The 20,773-nt window shown below is 40.7% G+C and overlaps 1 protein-coding gene and 1 long non-coding RNA gene across 4 annotated transcripts in view; one reads left to right on the top strand and one right to left on the bottom strand.

The window, feature by feature from the left end:
* eipr1 (EARP complex and GARP complex interacting protein 1) overlaps nucleotides 1-1,565 on the top strand; it is a 33,446-nt gene extending 31,881 nt beyond the window's left edge. Inside the window, exon 9 of the mRNA XM_057058144.1 lies at nucleotides 867-1,565. Within this exon, the coding sequence (XP_056914124.1) occupies nucleotides 867-1,041 (175 nt within the window). The 3' untranslated portion in view covers nucleotides 1,042-1,565. The remainder of the gene's footprint in view (nucleotides 1-866) is intronic.
* LOC130539667 (uncharacterized) overlaps nucleotides 1-20,773 on the bottom strand; it is a 173,294-nt gene that overhangs the window by 127,025 nt on the left and 25,496 nt on the right. For all 3 annotated transcript variants that reach the window (XR_008954191.1, XR_008954193.1, XR_008954192.1), the window contains one exon: nucleotides 18,869-20,540. This is a non-coding gene — a long non-coding RNA (uncharacterized LOC130539667). The remainder of the gene's footprint in view (nucleotides 1-18,868; nucleotides 20,541-20,773) is intronic.

The following is a 20,773-nucleotide window of genomic DNA, read 5'->3' as shown; positions in this document are numbered from 1 at the left end:
TTTAACATTAAGACATCTTGGCAGTCTTGGTGATTCCCGTAGATATGTGAGACCATATACATATATATGTGCCATGTTCCGTCAACGTATTTTATGATTTTCCATCTGTAACATTTGAACTCAAATTTACCAGAATATTCTCTTTTTAGTGGGTTTTAAATCAATCACATCCCTCCATCTGTTATCCCATTCAACCTCTCAACCATAACTGCCCCTCTTACATTCAATGACTATTTTATATGAAAGAAATTGCCGACTCTTGTAATCAGCACCACTGTGCACTCTGCCCTTCCTTAGGGACCCCACAGTCAGAAAAAGGCCAGGGCATATTAGGGTGAATAGGTAATATTAACCTTTCTATAAGGAAATTAAGTAGGTTGATTTGGGTTTTTTTGTTCTAAAAGCTATATTTTACCAAAATTTGCAACCTTTTGACCATAGAAAATGTTTTACTCCCCTCTTGGAACATCTAATAAATAGTCTTTACCATTTGAGATTGAAGCAGACTGAAGATGCACCCATATGCACAATTATTTATCTATTTTGATATTAAAACGTTACTCCTTTTTTCAGAGTGTAAACAGAGCATGGCATTATTACAAAATGATTTTTTTTAAAATGCTTTTAAAAGCATTTAGATTTTACAACTTATTTGTTTTCAGTTCAGATTGGTTTGGAGACCTGTTAACACATTTGATACCTGAAACAGTTTACCTGATGTTTGGACTCAACTTATAATAATGTACTATAACAGATCTCAACTTTACCTTTTTACAGTCATTTGATGTACAGTTTGTATGAATCAGGTATTCATTTATTTATTTTTGCCATACTCAGTAGTTCTTTCTGTTCTGTGTGTGATTTAGGGGTAAGGAGCCCCTGAAGGATAGTGTGGTGTCCACCTATGAAGAACATGAAGACAGCGTATATGCAGCTGAATGGTCATCCGCTGATCCCTGGCTGTTTGCATCACTTAGCTATGATGGACGTCTCGTCATCAACAGGGTTCCACGAGCCCTCAAATATCACATTCTCCTATAAGAGCAGAGATCTGTGTGTTTGTGTAAAGGAGACAATAACAGGAGAGCAGACTTCTTTAGATATCCTCTGCAACAAATGCTTCATGACTGAGGATACTTACATTATGTGTTCTATATACCAAGGTAAACAATAAACCTCTGATCATCCCACAGGTTTGGATCAATTCTAACCACTGGGTGCTCAAATCTCTTTAATCATAAAGGAAGTATGATCTTTTTGAACACAGCGATAGCTAGAAATCCCTATAGGCTCTCTTTAGTTCTAAATATTGGAATATAAAATCAATTTTCAATGTATTGATATGTGCAATTTTCTTTATAATTCTGGAAAAATGTTGACATGCTTTTGAAAGAAATAGGTTATTTATGACATTTGCTAAATCTTAGTCCACTGCTAATGTGTAAATGTTCACCAACTGGCAGTTGTACAATTTTTGCAAATCTTAAAAAAAAACACTTAAGAACAGACTTAAACTGTGGGTTATTCTATGTGTGAAACTCAAATAAAGAGGTGTAATAAAATGATATGGCATATTGTGTGACCGAATGGAGATCGAGAAGACTTGAGTGAATGTCCAAATCACGAATCAAAGCTTTTCAGGAACTTGGAAGTAATGGAACAACTATAAATGTGGGGAGCATTCTACTGATGCTGAACTGTTTGGCTTTTAACAAAAATTGTTTATGACAGATGACACATTTCCCCAAATGACAAAAATTAGATCTAGTTATATAGAGGTGTTTTTTTTTAAACTGTAGCATTGTAAGAAACATTTAGGTATTCTTGCATTGCTCTCAAAAGTTTTGTTAATTATATAAAGGATGTGAGTTGTATAGTTGTGTGGTCTATAGTTTTGGGATATTGCAGAGGAACCTAGAATAATGTTTATGATAAGGGATGTAAAAACTCTTGTCATTGGAACACGTAGCCAGTAATTGTAAGTTGCCTATTCATGGCTTTAAATGGTCTGTCCAGAGTCATTTTTCTTTTCATCATGCTTCAGCATAAACAGTCCTTGGTCCATATGCTTGTGTTCTAGTAAACTCCCATGAGAGGCCTTTTAATTTCAGTTTGACTCCATTCACCACAGTAACACGCATACGCACAACATAAGTGCTAAGGGTGGGGAGCATGTAGCACAGCACCATGCAGAAGAGCAAGTCAGCTCTCAGAGAATGAGAATGCACACATTAAACACCTGAAAGACCTAATGGGAGGATTTTGGAACGATAGCGTTATGCTGTACATTAAAATAATAATCATCAATCCATCTAGCAGAAATCTTCCTGTCACATCTAAATGGAACAGCACCCTTTGTTTCATCAGATAAAGGATGACTGAGGTTCAGGGTCTTTGAGATAAAGCGATGAAGCATTTCTATACATATGATATACCATATATTTGTGAAATGTTACACAGTAATCTGCAAATGCAATGGCTCAACATCTCGCCAGCTGTTTCAATGTTCATTCATGGATTATTTTATTACCTATTGTGACGACCCCCAGTGTCCCCTCCTGGACATTAGGGGTCTGTGACTAAGCCTCTCAGTGTCTTCGATGTCCTGAATGGAGTGACGGGCTGCACCTGGGACTGTCCCAGTCCCTCTGTCTCTCGGCTGGATGTCCTTGATGCTGGCTGCGTCTCTGCTTGGCTTGCTGCTTTGACTATCCTCTGAATATTTTACGACATTAAGTGCCTTGAATTTCAAGATTTAATTGAAAATTCAAGTTTTTTTCTACATCACAATATTAATGATTAAAAATAATTATCATTTAGCTTGAACATTTAGCATTAACTAGATAATGTATCAGTCTCTATAATACTGATAACTAACATAAGTGGAACGTTTATTCTTATCAAGAAGGCAGTTGTGGCCTTGACCTGGAATAATAAATGTTCCACTTACAATAGTACAATCATTGGGGAACTGGACAGCAAAATTCAAAATACAAGTAAAATATTAATGTAGCTTGGAAGTGTGTCTTCTAAAGGAAAGAGAAATATTTGAAGTTTTGGTATAGATTTTTTAATGGTGGTATGTGGGGAAAATAAGTGTGTCTGCATGCAATGCAAATAATGCAAAGACTTTATTTTTATTTGAAGAAAAATTAAAATTAATATCAAAGACCAAGGGGAAACCAACTGTTTAATGTATTCAAGTGCCTCTGTGTATTCCCCGGGCACGGTCAGCATATTATCTAAAAGGAAACCATTATGAAAGACTACCTGAAAGCAGTGATAGTTTGAGCAGAAAAGCTTTTTTCCCCTCCATTTCTGTTCACCGTTTAGGAATGATAAAATGTAAAAGGTCCTCAGAACAGAGACTGTAGGCCCTAATATTCATGATTAAAAGAGAATACAACAGAATCATCTCTAGAATAGCCTTGTAAATCTTATCATATAAATAAGTAAAAATAAAATATTCTGAAATTTGGAGAGACTTACTGAAAATAACAGGTGCGAATAGGATTTGGCATTGATCTACGTATTTGTTGCGTGTCATTTTCTCCAGCTCTTTAGGGATCTGTGGTCTTTAAAAAGGATGGAACTTCCTCTGAACAATTTTTGTCCTTGGAGCATGCAAGAGTGGCAACTTAAACCAAACAACCAGTCTTTTGTCAGAGAATGGCTTTTGTTTGTCGTAAGCTACTTATTTACTGTCTTATCACTGACGAGAGGTGTAAGTGCTTTGAAAAGGGGCAAAACAGATTATTAAATCACAGTAGAGTCTTGGTTGTGTGTCCATCTCATTCAAATGTCATTCATTTTCATAATGTGTCCTTTACATTGAATTATACTGAGGAGTTAACATCTCTTTTACCTACCATGTTTCCACGACCATAAGGCGCACTGTAATAAAAGGCGCAGTCTCATTTACGGGTGCTATATCTGTATTTAACACATACATAAGGCGCACCGTATTATTAGGCGCATGCTAAAACATACAGTAAAACATGACAACGGAAGTAAAACAGTGAGTTTTAATTACCAACTGATCCTGAGCTCTGTGAACTGCTATTGGGTCCAAATCCAACCCATCACACTTTTAGACGGATGGAATGTCAAACAAAAGATGAAAATTGCGTACATTTTGAAATACCTCCCTAAAGCTGTATTTGTGCTTATTTCTAATGTCCACTGTGGATGTCCAATTAGTCTTGTGGTGTTTCCATGGAGATTGAGAGCAAGATGCCACTGAAGGACATCACAGGTTGTAAATTGCATGCTGGATTTTAGTTCAGATTGGCCATCTGGCATCTTAATTTAAAACTGACACAACTGAAGAACAAAGTAAATTGACTGCTGTAGTCCATCCTGTAAAGGTAGTTGCTAAATGTGGTTTCAGGTGAATATACTGTAACCCTAACCCATCCATCATCTGTCACATACACTGTATTTAGAGATGGTGTTTATAAAAAGATGTATTTTTGTGAGGGTTCAAAAAATAAAAGTACGTACATGTATTTAGAATAATCATATTCAATGCAGATCTGATCTTTACTGAATTGGTGCCAAAAAATGTGGAAATTTTCAGGATTTTTTTTCCCCCTCTGATTTTTCCTGTGATTAATTAATCATCATCAAAAAATTATCTTGACTGTCCTGATTAAAGTTTTGTGTTACAAAACGGTGTTCATGAATCAGTTGAAAGTGATCACTTGGTCTATTTGTGAGCCCACTTTCAGGGTGAGTCTGACTAGTGATTGAAGTGGCTGGTGAGTCCATCACTAGTGTCCAGGCAATACAGAGTGACAGTTTGTATGTGTTTGATCAATGGTGCAGAGCTAGGGGACAGGGTAGAAGCATTGGGCTGTGGCAAATCTTCAACCTCTGTCAATCAAACAGCCTATGAATGGCATGCCGTGAAATCCATTAAACCCAATTTAGCTCCGGACATAGAGTTGAGAACTCCATGAACGCTCAGCCCTTTGTGAATAAACAGTGAATTAAAAAAAAACAAAACCCATCATTTAAATGTCTACTTTAAATGACTTTCTTTTGTTTGTTTCTTATGGGCCCTGGAGTGTCAACATATAACTGATTCTATATATATTATTATATAATTTTGGTTTGAGTTCTGCTTTTTTGATAAGTCTTTTTTTTTCCTTTTTCATTAGTTCTTTCCTTAAAATAATTTGGCCAATTTTTCATTTCACTAATTTAGTTATAATGTAACTATACCAACACTAACCATCTGGGGAGCTGCCCTAAGAAGTATTTTTATATATGTGTACTAGTAGTTGAATAGTTGAATAAATTATCCTGTTCATAGAGCAGTTAAAGGTTTTGGATAGCAATGTCTACTCCTATGATTACATATTAGTCATAGTATGTTTTCATTACAGTGTATGATGTAAACTATTACAAGTACCACTTCCTCTATGGCTACAGATGGTAAAACTGGAGGTTTCTCTCCTTTGTATATTTATATTTACCTGGGCATTGATTTAGTGGTTGCTACAGCACACCCTGTCCATGTTTGAGAGGGTATTTTTTTAGTATTCTTATACAGTTATATATTTGACGGGTATATAGTTTGACTTTCTGGGTTTAAAATTGTGTTTTGGATATGACACAGGTAATTAAACCATTTTTAATTAAGAAAAGACTAGATGTCATACATGCTGTACTTATAGGCACTCTATTCCTTTCACTTTCATTTAGATGCTACAGCATAGACACACAGTGTGTATGCGTATGCGTGTACATTGTCATATGATGGCTTTGTCCTCACCTGACCTCTAGCTGCTCACTCTCCCCCTCCCTCTTTCTCACTTGCTCACATTAGATATGTCATTGGTTGTGGAGTGCCAAGACACACTCATGGGAACTGTGCGACCCAGATCTGTCTTCTGCTTTGCCCAGATGACCACACGCACATAGACACGGACGCAGACTCACACATGCACACACATACACACACATGTACAGATACGCAAAGATACACATGACATTTAGGTTAGTGACAAGATATTGTGCAAAGATGGAGAAACCCAGGTGACACAGAGACAGTGAACCTTTATTGTGATATTGCCCCCTTGAGCCAAAGAAAACACATTTAGACTAGTATAGACACTCATTTGCATGCTTTTGTGCTGTTTTGCCCTTCAAACAGTGGTAGTGGTTGTTGTTTTCTTACTGTTCAATCAGTAATCTACTTGAACTCTCATTCCAATACGTGACTGATCGTGCATTGTTATCTTAGTCAATATCAGTGGCGCTCAATACATCCACAGAAAATTAAATGCCAGTGGAGACATCAAAAGGAAACTATGAATGACAGTAATGGATGTCACACTGCTTACAAAGTAAATCAGTGGACAGCCCTGAAAAACACTGACGTGATGCTTCCTTGAATGGTCTCGTTGAAAAAGAGAAACTTTCTGAATTATGGGACAAAAAGTATAATCTCTCAATCTCCATTTACCTGTATTCCATAATGAATACATGTAAGGGTATAACTGCACCATCAAAATAAGTGAACATATATGTATTATATGTAAGGCTGATATGAATTTGAGGGAAAACCATGATTCTAAGAGTGCATCCAAACTCCATTATTGTTTTGTTTTTTTTATTTTCCCATGGGGTCTTTCATTTCCCATGGGGGGCTGTGATTATAATGTTTCTTTCTAGTTATGTTTGATTCCGGTAATCAAAGTGCTTTAAATTAAAATTCTGCATTATAAAAAATCACAGTTTTATACAGAGATGGTGCCACATCTTCATTAGTCGATCACTAAGCAAAAAGCAATTCCAAGATTCTCGCTGACTGAATGTGGACTACAAGTAATGAGGAAGTTGTAGTTCCTGATCTTATATAAATATTAATTCTTTGTTTTGTGTGCAGTTGTTGGGCAAGCTAAATATCTCCCAGAATATCAGCTTTTAAGGCTCTGCACATGCCATCATTAAGGAGCAGGAATTCAGGATTCCAAAATTAGCCAGCATTTACAAAAACATGACAAATCACATACATTGAATATGTAGTAACATGGGGGAAAAAATTGTGCTTATAGTTATAAAATAACATCAGTCTTACTGTGGCAAGCAGTCACATAAAGAACCAAAACCAAATCATTTACAATAAACTGACAATTTTTTCATACAGCTAGGATTTGTGTTGCATCACAGTAGATTCCTGTACTCTTAATTATGCTGAACAATATGTAAAAATTCAAAAATATATGAAGGGGTTCTATGGAGAAGGGATGTAGAAACATGAAATAATTTGGAATTCAGAACCACAAATAAGTTTACAGAGTATTTGGGAAGGAAGGATGTTACTCCGCCCCAGTAAGCTTGTCCACGAACCTCCCCTGCTGAGAAGTCAGCTTTCATGTTCTTCTCCAGCGCACATGTAAAGTCACTGTGGGCTATCTTTTCCGGGCCCGGGGCAAAGGCAGTGCTTAGCTGTATACCTGAGCTAACGTGCTGCAAGAGAATACCGCCCTCACCGCAACACACACAACATCACTTGTCTATAGCTCTAATGCACTCTTTCCTGTCACCCCACCCCCACGCCCACCACCACCTCCAACACACTCACACACACACACACACACACACACCATGTGCACTGTTTGATTGCCTCCATGGTTGTCTGCATGGTTGTCATTAATACTCATTATGGGGGGATGGTTTTATTGAAGGAGGTTGTGTTGAAGCATCTTCTGAATTATTCATACTTCCCTTACACCAGTCACACGCACACGCGCGTGCATGCACACACACACATTGAATTGCAGGAAGCTGGAGCAGACTGGAGTGAGAGCAGGAGGGAGAGACATGCAGTCTATATAGGTCACATCCGTTTTCATTTGCATCATGCAGAAGCTAGAAGCCAGAGCGGCGAGGATAAGGGAGGAGGGGGGGCGAAGGCTTATAACAGAAGGCAGGTAAACAGACACATGAAAACACAGAGGTCCCAGCAGAGGAGTGTCCATGTTTGAGAGACTTATCACACCTATGAGTGAAGTTTGCAGTGACTTCTACAGCCAGGCATAAGGAAGTGTGTGTGTGTGTGTGTGTGTGTGTGTGTGTGTGTGTGTGTGTGTGTAAATATCACACCTAGTGTTGTGGAGCATGGCCTACATTATGCACAAAAATGGATGCACATTTACATTTAGTTTGATCATATATTCAATCAAATATTCATTACAGGAATTCAGATTTTAATATTCTTAATCACATGCATGCAGTGGAAAACATAAAGGAAGGCTAAGGAGTGTATGGGATTCTGTTGGGCAGAGCATCACTTCACCACAGGAGACCTTAAAATAGGGGAGCCTGATTCTGTTGGGCAGAGCATCACCTCACCACAGGAGACCATAGAACAGGGGAGCCTGATTGCTTTAGAAGGACTGGATGTATTGGAGCAAATGCAGCTAATTATCTTTTACTTCTTATTGCAGGCATTTATTCTCTCAGCTGAAGCTTCTCCCTCTATTACATTTGTTGTGGAGCAATTTTCAATGGAAGACTTTTGCATACCTGCATCATTGCTGGTTAAGGTGGTCTTGGATGGCCATTGGTGAGCAGGTGGAGAGGGGAGTGTATTAGTACTGGAGTGCATGCGGTACCCTCAGTATCCACATTCTCCTCTTCTTTTTGTAGGAATGATGTTATGTGCACCAGCAGACCTTGGAGAGCTTTGTCGGCATTCATACTGATGGAGTTTGTGGGTGACATGGGCTATTTCTGCCCTATTCTCCTTGCTCCTGGATATGGATCCAAAGAGTTGTCTGAGTGAAGTGATGCTCTGTGGGTCACCTGTGCTCAGCTACTTGGGATCCACTTGCAACCAAGATAAAAAACTGCGTCTTCTTGTCCACTGCCTGATATGGGTGCTGCTCTACTCTACTACCCATGCTCTCCATCATTAACATACCGGTTTTCACACCGGTTTTAGAATCGCTGCATTGGCTACCCGTGCGTTTCAGGATCAATTTTAAGGTTCTTTTATTAGTTTTTAAATGTCTTAATGGTCTTGGCCCGACTTATTTATCCGACCTGCTTTTATTCTATCAACCCTCGTGGACTCTGAGGTCCTCTGGCACCGGCCTTTTAACCATTCCACAAGTAAGCTCTAAAACGCACGGGGAAGCGGCCTTCTGTTATTATGGTCCCCGACTGTGGAACAGCCTGCCGGGGAACCTCAGGGCCGCAGAGACTGTTGAGATTTTTAAAAAGAGGCTCAAGACACACCTTTTTAATCAGGCCTTTAATTGATTTTTTGATTATTTTTAATTTTTTTTTATGTTCTTATGCTTTTTTATGTCTTATCCTTATTTTACTTGATACTTTTACTGTTTTACTCCCTCAGTTCTTATTTTTTCACTTTTTAGCTTTTACACCTTTTATCCCATTTACTGTTTTAGTCCTTCAGTTTTTAGCTCCAGTGTTTCCTCATGGTGTTTCCTCATGGGGGCCTGCCAGGCTGGGAGATGTTTCCGGTCTACCGCTGGGGGTGCTGTCCCGTGGACGGCTCTGGCCTGGGTGGTTAGGGGGCTCTGTGCCTTGGTGTGGAACCTCCGGTCTGTCCGGGTCGGGGTGGTCTTTGTGGCGATACCACCTGTGGTCACGGACCGTGACCTCCCTCGGCCTGGTGGGCCCCCAAAGGCGGCGTCTCCTTCGCCTCAGGTCTCGGTGCCCAGCCATGTCTCAGCTTGTTTGTGTGTGTGGGTGTGGGTGTTTGAGTGTGTGTATGCATGTGTGTGTGTATCTGTGTGTGTGTCCTTTTTCTTGATTCTCTTGTTTCTCTTTGTTGTTTTTATCCTTTGTGAGGCACTTTGTGCTACCCAGTGTATGAAAAGTGCCATATAAATAAAGATTGAATTGAATTGAATTGAATTGAATTGAATTGAATTGAATTAAGGTAGGAGAAAAGGGCAGACTTGTGATGGTTGCTGGCAAGGATGTAGTCTTCCAGCTGCTCTTGGCAAGGTGCTGCCTCACATTCTCATACTTCTGGATAAGGGAGGAATGTTGAATATTACTCTGATGACGTATTGTACAGCAGTCAATCAATGCAGTACAACGGCCTTTTGTTGATGTTTAAACCTCTAATGCTAGATTTCTGTTTATCTAACCACTGCAGGGCTTTGGTCACAAGACTTCAGCTGTTTCGGTTACACTTATCTGAAGAACTGGAGCATTACAGTGGTGCATTTTGATACTAATAGTAGAAGTGGTTTATTGTCAGTGAGTACTTCACCGCTACATGCTCAAACTGGAGATTGTGAAAAAAACAAAATGAAAAAGGAACAGAATATACTTTCCTTCAGGGTAAAATACCATTTCTTTGATCCATTACACGTCCACTTAAAAAAAAAAGCACAAAATGAATGCCTCTAATGTAAAGAACCTATATCTATTTTAAAACTATTTTATTGCATGTTAAAAAAACATTAATGAGGTACATGTAACCTGCTTCCACTGTCACTCATAAACCTGCTAGAGCTAGAACATATCCAAGAGGATTGAGTCAATACTTGCCCAGCACTACAATTCAAAAGAGCATTTTTCCCTTGATATTTTAAGGAGGATTGAGCTATGAGGAAGAGTGACATTTTAAGCCAGCTGAGGGCATACAAAGAGGACTATCACCATTTTAGTTGAAGGCTGCTGAGGAGCAGAACTTGATTTGAACTCAGAAAGATTTATTGCAAATAGCGTTTACACTCTTTTAATGGTGGGATTAACATTGACTGCAATTTAAGGACTGGGGAACCTTTGTGGGAATAATAATGACTTTTTTGTAAAATAAAACATTTTTTTCCCGTAGGAACTCACCCTCACTTACATGGTGGTATGATCCCTGTTCTTATAAAATGTTATACCACAACAGTGAAGTTTTTTAATCTTTTCATGATCACAGGACAAGACAAAATCAGAAACACCAAGACTAAACTTCAGCTACAAAGTAATTGCAAGTCAAACATGGAAACAGAGAGCAAAAACAGAACATCTGCTACTGGAAAAAAAGATAAGATCAACAAAATATGAAAAAGAGGGGAAGCTACTTATTCAGTGACATGGGTATGAATGACAGGAGTAAAGGCAACAAGCACTGGAGCAGAAGCTTGTGTAAAGAATCAAACAGCTGCTTTTTTTTATTTCTTTAGGTCAGAAATTTGAGAATATTTCAGAATATCATAAAATATGAAATAACTGTTAAATTCAGTTAACAAGTGAACAGCAAAAATGAGAATGTAAAAAAAACAAATTAACAAAACTTTAAATAAAGGTAGAAATAATCAATGTCTGCTAAAATAAATCATCATCAACATCATCAACATCTTAGGTTTTTCAATAAAACTATACTAACAGAAAATATAAACTGTGGAATTGGAAACAAGTATGGCGTCAAATGTTGGTGAAAGTTTCATCTGTAGGATGCGGTAAGTCTTAGGGACAGGAAGAAAAAGCAGCTCAAATTAGATCTGCTCCTCCTTAGCATTGAGAGAAGCCAGTTGAGATGTTTTAGGTATATCCATCCTAGAGGAGACCCTGGGGCAGAAGTAGTATGTCTCTCAGATTGGCAGGGAATGATTTTGGATTCCCCCAGAGATCTTGGTGTAAGTGGCTGGGGAGAGGAGTGTCTGGACTTACCTAGTGCAGCTGCTACAGCTGTGACACGCACCTAGATAGGGGGTTGGGAGATGAACGGACTGATGAAAGTAATATTTCTCATTATTTGACACATATTTTAATGTTGTAATATAATCAATCAAAGTGAGTGTATTTAAAATCTACATTTCAAAAATAGAGCGATACAATCTGGGGGTCAGTACTGAGATACAATTTGGATTGTAACAGATGTTATATGAATTAAAATTAATTGCTTTCAATTAGGATTGGTATTTGGGGCTTTTTAGTCTTGTGCATAGAACCAAAACGACCACTTGAAGAGGAGAAGTCATACAAACAAAGGGAACTGAACTGGGAAAGAAGGAAATCTCAGAGCGCAACTTAAGTGCAGGCAAAAAGAATGCAAGAGATCAACCAAGTATAGAAGAAAGAAAGATTTTCTTTCAAAAACTCAATTTAATTTGTCATTTTTACAAGAACAAAACCATTATCCAAACAAAAAACAACAACATTCAGTTGAGGAGACCTCCAAAGACCAGCACCTCATCCTCCACCAGACATAGTTCATCTTTGAGGCACCATGTGCTCTTAAACTCCTCAATATTGTTCGTTGCTCGCTAAAAATTAAAGTCTGTTTTTATTCGACCATCCTAGAGAAGATGGTCTGAAGATCGCAGTCCAGAGATGTGCCTATCTTGTTCCTCTTCCTAATGTAGACGGCCACTTTTGCCTGACCTATAAGGAAGTTCAGCAGCTGGCATATAGCTTTCTCTCTCCTGCTGAAACCCAAAATAAAGATAGTTTGTGAAAGAAAGAGAGACTAAGATTTCAGTATCATTGACTATCACTAGCACTAATGATTGTGACTGCTCTCTGTTTCTCTTTGAGTGTGTGTGCAAATTATATGAAGCTGCAGAATGAGGGGAGGGTGGTTGGGGATTAGTATGATTGAATACACCCTCCCTCTTTCATCTGCTATCTGCCAGGGTCAGTGAACATTCACAACATTCCCAAACTTACTACAACAACCGACCACTTTCATTAGCCTACCCCCCATCTCCCACTAGGTTTCTCTGCACAAAAGTTGTGCTTCTGGCTCTCCATGTAACCAACATCCACTGAGCTGGAGGTTGTAGCCTTAAATAACCATCCTCATATTCTTTAAACCATTTCAATGGAAAATACACAAACCAGGAAAGAAAACTGCTAATCACAAACTGAAGATATTGAATTTGTAAATTAAAAAAATAATCCTTACAATGTCCTTGGTCCTTCCCACTGTATGTGAATTCATTACTCTCTTTGGTCTTTGTCTTTTGTATGTACCGTAATTTCTGGACTACAGAGCGCACCTGATTATAAACCGCATAATCTCATTTTAGAAAGAAAATCAATTTTGTACTTATACAAGCCGCACCAGATTTGAAGCCGCAGGTATCCCACGTAGTAATATGAAAAATTAGATCGAAAACATTCCGTACCGGTATATGTTTTTATTACCATAAGAGACGAGTCACTGACGAGTGACAGACAGGTAATAAACAACAGTCACTCCTTTGACTTGTATGTTTATACAGAGACCTTAAATCCAAATTTCATCACGTCAGGATTTTTTAACTTTTCTTTTGATTTAATCCGCTTAGCAACATAAACAAATATATTCTACCGGTAAATGTTTTTTTCTAACGGTGTCTGTAATGCAGCTACCTTGAAATATACGTTTGTATCAGCTACACACAAATTATGTTGTTTATGCTTTTTTACTGAAACAATGAACAATCTAAAACTCCCCGATGGCCCACCTCTAAAATCTTCTATTTTCATCGCGGTGGCGATTGCTTTTGCCTTCAGTCTGATTTGTACAGCAGAAACACCGCGGCCGCCTGCTCTGTGTGTGTTCACCCAATCTTCCAGAACGTTTCCATGCTCGGGCCTCCTGCGATGTTTACGTCTAAAAGCTTTTGTCGTCTTTTTGTTTTGGATCATTTCTTTATGCGGCCGTCTCCACCTTCTTGCCATTGATTACCGTAATGTATGCCAAGATTACGCACGGCAGCTCGATTTCCTTCTTCAACCGCCAGAGTGATCACTTTTAACTTAAAAGCTGCATCATGTGCTTTTCTTCTAGTATTTTCCACGTTGATGAGGGTTAGTAAAAATGACTGATTCACGATAGTTGTGATAGTGCACCACGAAAAAAATAAGCCGCACTGCAGAATAAGCCGCAGTGTTTAAAGTGTAGGAAAAAAGTAGGGGTTTATAGTCCAGAAATTACAGTATGTAATATGTTTATTGCCTTATTTACCTTTACAGAAATTCCCTTGTTTGAAATCGATGGAATGTCGCCAAAGGTGACTTCGCTGATAAATTTGAGGAGTGTCAGAGCAACACAAACCTATGTGATGATATAGGACTTGATATAATATGCAGGGAGCTCCTTTAAATAGTATAAAAAGAAAAATGAGATAATATAGTTTGGGCCCAAATGCAGACCGCAGTGTCAGAGACAGACGGAAAGCACAGGTGAGCTGGTGGACACAGGTTTTAGCTGGGACACATGGAAGATGGGGTGAATCCTTACTGATTTGGGCAAGGTCAGCCGAACGGCAGAGGGGTTTATGATGTTATGTTAACAGGGAAAGGACCGATGAAGCAGGGGTGACCTTGCGGGACCTGGTTGCCAGCGGGATGTTCCAGGTGGACAACCAGACCAACTGACCCGGCTGGGAAGCGGCTGACCTAGTTGCCTTCCAGGTCTCGTGGGCCCTCTGAAAGAACTCCCGTATGGAGGGCACCTGCTCCAGGAGCAGGAGTCCGCGGTGCAGGTTGATAGCCCAGGGAGGCCTCGAAGACAATCCGGTCGCGGAGCAAGTGAGGGTGTTGTGGGCGTACTCCACCCACGGGAGATGCTGGCTCCAGGTCGATGGGTTACAGGTGGCCACGCAGCATAAGGCCAACTCCAGGTCCTGGTTGGCCCTCTTGGCCTTACCATTGGATTGTGGATGATACCCAGAGGACAAACTGACGGAGGCTCCTGAGGCCTTAGCGAAGGCTCTCCACACCTGAGAGGTGAATTGCAGCCCCCTGTCAGACACTATGTTGGCCGGAATTCCGTGGAGCTGGAAAACCTGGTCAACAAATAGGGTGGCCGTCTCCACAGCGGGGGAAAGCTTTGACAGCGCGATAAAATGAGCCGCCTTGGAGAACCGGTCCACAATGGTCAGGATGACCGTGTTCCCCTTGGACGGTGGAAGTCCCGTGACAAAGTCCATGGCAATGTGGGACCAGGGTCATCCGGGGATGGACAGGGGCTTTATGAGTCCCGCCAGCGCTTGGTGTTGCCTTGCCCCGAGCACAGGCTTTGTGCACAGCCACGAATTCTCGCACGTCCTCGAGCCTGGTCCTGCTCAAGGTTTCTTCCTGTTAAAGGGGAGTTTTTCCTTGCCACTGTTGCTTGTCTGGGGTTAGGCCCTGGGATTCTGGAAAGCGCCTTGAAACAATTTTGATTGTAAAAGACGCTATATAAATAAAGATTGATTTGATTTGAATATTTAAAAGGATTCTGTATACACCATATATATATAAATATATACCCAAGTCAGCCATGCCCGGGGCAAAGAGAGAAACCACCTACTTCAGGAGGAGGTCCGAGCAGGCGTGGAGGAAGAGCAAGTGGGTAGGGCAGTGGGCTCCGGCAGCAGGGGGCATGGACAAGGTGGGAGAGCGCGTTACAGCGCAAAGTTACCTGGTCAAACAACATGCAGGCAGACTTCCACCGCGTCCGGTTCCTTGTGGCGGCAGTCTACGATGCCCTCCCCAGCCCAGCAAACCTCCATGCGTGGGGAAAGAGTGAGACACCCACCTGTTCCCTTTGCTCCGGAAGAGGAACATCTCCTTAGCAGCTGCCCAAAGTCCCTGGCTGATGGTCGCTATCGCTGGCGCCACGACCAGGTACTCAAAGCAGTGGCTGAGAGCATAGCCTTGACAATTAGCACCAGCAAACACCATCATGCTCCGAAGAAGGCAATCTCCTTCATAAAAGCTGGAGAGAGACCTCGTGCAGGTCCACAGATAACAACGGGACTCCTCCACACAGCTCCTGATTGGCAACTACACGTTGACCTGGGAAAACAACTGATATTCCCCCAGCACATCGTAACAACATCTCTACGGCCAGACATGATCATCATCTCAGAGGCTTCGAAATACCTGATCATGCTGGAGCTTACAGTGCCCTGGGAAGAGCGGATTGAGGAAACCAATGAAAGGAAACGTGCCAAGTATCAGGAGCTGGTGGAGGACTGCAGGGGCAGGGGCTGGAGGACCTTCTACGAGCCCATAGAAGTTGGCTGTCGAGGCTTTGCAGGACTCTCCCTCTGTAAAGTCTTTGGCCGATTGGGAGTCACAGGGCCAGCCAAAAAGAGGGCCATTAAATCTGCAAGTGAAGCTGCAGAGAAAGCCACGAGGTGGCTGTGGCTGAAAAGGGCAGATCCGTGGGTTGCTACTGGGACACAAGCCGGGTCTTGATCACCCCGGCTGGGTCGCCTGGGCGAGGGTGTATGATGTTGTGAGACCCGAAACACCCTATGAGATGTATCTTTTAAGTTAAGATGTGTATATATATATATACACACACACACACACACACACACACATATATATACATACATACATACTGTATATATAGTGTTTTACAACTAAACATTATATATTTAGTTACTAATGCATCCATGCAGTGACAAATAACAATCTGTGTGCCCCTTCTACTCCACCTGTGTTTCTTCCCATTACAACCCATTACCATTATTTTCAGTTCCAAAGAGCCTGATTCCCTACATGCACAGCAGTGCCCTCATCCTTTTCATCCCTCACTCTTCTCATTCATCATTGTTAGATTGCTAAATGGAGCACTGCTCATCACCTCTAACCCTTTTTTCTGAGCCATGGGACCTTCTAGCATTGTAACGCTACTGTAATCCCAGAAGGAGCGATTTGGTGTGACCCATTCAACTCAGTAACATCCCATAGATCTCAGGATGCATCAAGACTCCATTCCTCTTTATTTCACTCCCTTTTTAAAAATTCTGCCTCAAGATATAATTTTCTGTCTGAATCATTTTAGGCTCATTTGTACACAGAAGGTGGACTACAGTCACACATATGTATTCACATTAATTATAATTCTTTCAAGTGCCTCTACTTAATTCACATCACAAGACCACCAGCTTTTTCCCTCTACTCATCAACAACACAGTTGTGGATGTCATTTACAACACCAAGTTTCTGGGGGTGCACATTTCAGACACCCTCACCTGGTCTGTGAACACCACATCACTGGTGAAGCAGGCACCACAGCACCTGCAGTGTGGCATATGAAGAGATCCCACCTGACCCCACCCATCTTAAACGCCTTTGACACGAGCAACATCCTGTCCGACTGTGTCTGTGTGGTTTGGAGGTTGTAGGGCCCCTGACTGGAGAAATTTGAGGTGGGCTGTGAGGACAGCAGAGAGGATCACAGTGACCTCTCTTCCCCATTTAGGACATTGCATCCAAGTTCTGTGTGAGCCAAACGAGGAATATCAACCGTGATGACTCACACTGCCGCTACAGTTTGCCCTGCTGGCCTCTGTGAAAAGGTTCAGGAGGATTTGATGCAGGACTACCAGAGTCTGAAATAGCTTTTTTCCCTTACCACCAGACTGATAAGCAGAATATAGCAGATGGATGCTATGTCATTGTACAGACACTATTTCAGTTTCAGACAAATTTTTGCGCTGCTGCTTTGACTTTTTTAAAAATTGATCTTCTGTTACATACATTTTTTTTACATTTTATATTTTATTCTCTCTACAGGGAGTGCAGAATTATTAGGCAAATGAGTATTTTGACCACATCATCCTCTTTATGCACGTTGTCTTACTCCTAGCTGTATAGGCTCGAAAGCCCACTACCAATTAAGCATTTCAGGTGATGTGCATCTCTGTAATAAGAAGGGGTGTGGTCCAATGACATCAACACCCTATATTAGGTGTGCATAATTATTAGGCAACTTCCTTTCCTTTGGCAAAATGGGTCAGAAAAGGGACTTGACAGGCTCTGAAAAGTCAAAAATAGTGAGATATCTTACAGAGGGATGCAGCACTCTTAAAAATGCCAAGCTTCTGAAGCGTGATCATCGAACAATCAAGCGTTTCATTCAAAATAGTCAACAGGGTCGCAAGAAGCGTGTGGAAAAACGAAGGCGCAAAATAACTGCCCATGAGCTGAGAAAAGTCAACCGTGCAGCTGCCAAGATGCCACTTGCCACCAGTTTTGCCATATTTCAGAGCTGCAACATCACTGGAGTGCCCAAAAGCACAAGGTGTGCAATATTCAGAGACATGGCCAAGGTAAGAAAGGCTGAAAATGACCACCACTGAACAAGACACACAAGCTGAAACGTCAAGACTGGGCCAAGAAATATCTCAAGACTGATTTTTCTAAGGTTTTATGGACTGATGAAATGAGAGTGAGTCTTGATGGGCCAGATGGATGGGCCCGTGGCTGGATCGGTAAAGGGCAGAGAGCTCCAGTCCGACTCAGACGCCAGCAAGGTGGAGGTGGGGTACTGGTATGGGCTGGTATCATCAAAGGTGAGCTTGTGGGGCCTTTTCGGGTTGAGGATGGAGTCAAGCTCAACTCCCAGTCCTACTGCCAGTTTCTGGAAGACACCTTCAAGCAGTGGTACAGGAAGAAGTCCGCATCCTTCAAGAAAAACATGACTTTCATGCAGGACAATGCTCCATCACACACATCCAAGTACTCCAGAGTGGCTGGCAAGAAAGGGCCTAAAAGAAGAAAAACTAATGACATGGCCTCTTTGTTCACCTGATCTGAACCCCTTAGAGAACCTGTGGTCCCTCATCAAATGTGAGATTTACAAGGAGGGAAAACAGTGTCTGGTAGGCTGTGGTTGCTGCTGCACGCAATGTTGATCAAAACACTGACAGAATCCATGGATGGCAGGCTTTTGAGTGTCCTTGCAAAGAAAGGTGGCTATATTGGTCACTGATTTGTTTTTGAATGTCAGAAATGTATATTTGTGAATGTTGAGCTGTTATAGTGGTTTCCCTGGTGAAAATAAATAATTTAAATGGGTATATATTTAAGTTGCCTAATAATTATGCACAGTAATAGTCACCTGAACACAGATATCCTCCTAAAATAGCTAAAACCAAAAAAGCCCCACTCCAACTCCCAAAAATATTCAGTTTTGATATTAATGAGTCTTTTGGGTTCATTAAGAACATGGTTGTTGTTCAATAATAAAATTAATCCTCAAAAATGCAACTTGCCTAATAATTCTGCACTCTCTGTATCGTCTAAAATATATATCAGCATCTTCAGTGTTCAGATAACCAAGGAAAACAAAAAAATGACAAATGATAAATACACAACTGTCCAAAGTTCAGCAGGAATATCTCCAGTGTGGTGTCTATTCTGAAGAAGGTATGTAGTGTGTAAATAAGTAATTGTGTGGTAAATTAATGTATTGAAAGAGAAAATGGGGATCTTATCTAAGCGGAATGGTTTGGGGCATAGGGGTTTTATGTGTCCAGATGTGTTTATTGTCAAGGCTCCCAACCACAGGCAGGAAAGAGTTGTGGTATCTCTATTTCACACCGCTCGGGTGAAGCAAGTACAGGAGAGAGTAAGAATGCAATCCCCAACAACCAGAAATGATGGGATTCCTACGTACATAAATACACAGACGTCAGCACAATGATGAGTGCAATGGTTAAGGCTCTCCTGAAGTGAACCACTTTGTTGATAATGGCAGCTTCCTTCCCAATACATGTAAAGATGTATTTGAAAAATGGAAATTGCGCACTCACAATCAAGAGGCTTCTGTTACAGTACATGGTTATTCTCCCAGTGACATGATGCACAGTGAGATAGCAAAGCTCACATCCATTTAATCCTTCACTCTAATCCCAAAGTTTTTAATCAACATTCAATTACATCCTACACTACAACAATAATAACTATGTCCTAAGTTATGATTCCACTTCCCTTTTTCATGTCAACTTAACAGTTCTCAGTGTTTCCATGACATCCCTATTTATATTAGGCAATTTTCTATCTTGTCTTACAGGTATCAGAGACAGTCCTAACAAATGAGGTATATCTCAGGAACACCTCAGAGTGAGAATAGTGCCAGTTGAATGTGGCAATCAGTGCTTGCTGGGTACAAAAGAGTCATAGAGGTTGATTGCACAGTGGGGGCTGCAGAACAGTGCTCCTCAGACTCTCTTCATACTAGGAATAATAAGCTCTAGCACCCACAGTGTGAAACAACAGACTGCTAATTGGAATCAGCACGCCTCTTCCTGAGGATTTTCAAATGTATGCCTGATGTGCAGTTCATTTTAAAGAAAAGAATATATTCTTGCAGCTTATGTCCATGTTTGACAATAAAAAGTGTATTTAATATTTTTAGGATGTAAGTACAATGTAATGACATCACCAACCTTTGTCCTTTGAGGGGAGATCAGAAAATCTGATTATTCCTAGTCACTGTATATTTACTTTTTCATTACAAAAGAAACAAACAACAATCACAAAATCTTGTTTTCTTTTGAAAGCTGTATAATTTGTACAGTTGTGACACCTTTTTTTCCTTAGACCCTGGAACAGGTTCCGTTTAAATGACAGCTTGTTATGATGTATTTCCCTGATCTCTGCCTATTCTCTTCTCTACCTATCCTCTCCCTTCTCCTCTCTCTCTACCCAGCCGGCCATCAGCAGGAGGGTCCCCCTATATGAGCCTGGTCCTGCTCAAGGTTTCTTCCTGTTGAAGGGGAGTTTTTCCTTGCCACTGTTGCTTGTTGGGGGTCAGGCCCTGAGATTCTGTAAAGCACCTAGAGACAATCTTGATTGTAACGGATGCTATATAAATAAAGATTGATTGATTGATATGATATGTGATGTGTACACACATCCACACATAGACATTACACTCCCACCAAACCAATAACTGATTTCTTAAAATGTAAAACAACCCCTGCTATTTTTGACTTGTTATGTGGTATTTAAAGTGGTTCCATCATCCTTCAAAAAGGCCAGCCCATGTGAGGCCAATCATAAATTACTT

Source organism: Takifugu flavidus, chromosome 16 (assembly GCF_003711565.1).
Source record: "Takifugu flavidus isolate HTHZ2018 chromosome 16, ASM371156v2, whole genome shotgun sequence".
Lineage (NCBI taxonomy): Eukaryota > Metazoa > Chordata > Actinopteri > Tetraodontiformes > Tetraodontidae > Takifugu > Takifugu flavidus.
The sequence above is the reverse complement of the archived record's forward strand: the minus strand, read 5'-3'. Positions and strand labels throughout refer to the sequence as shown.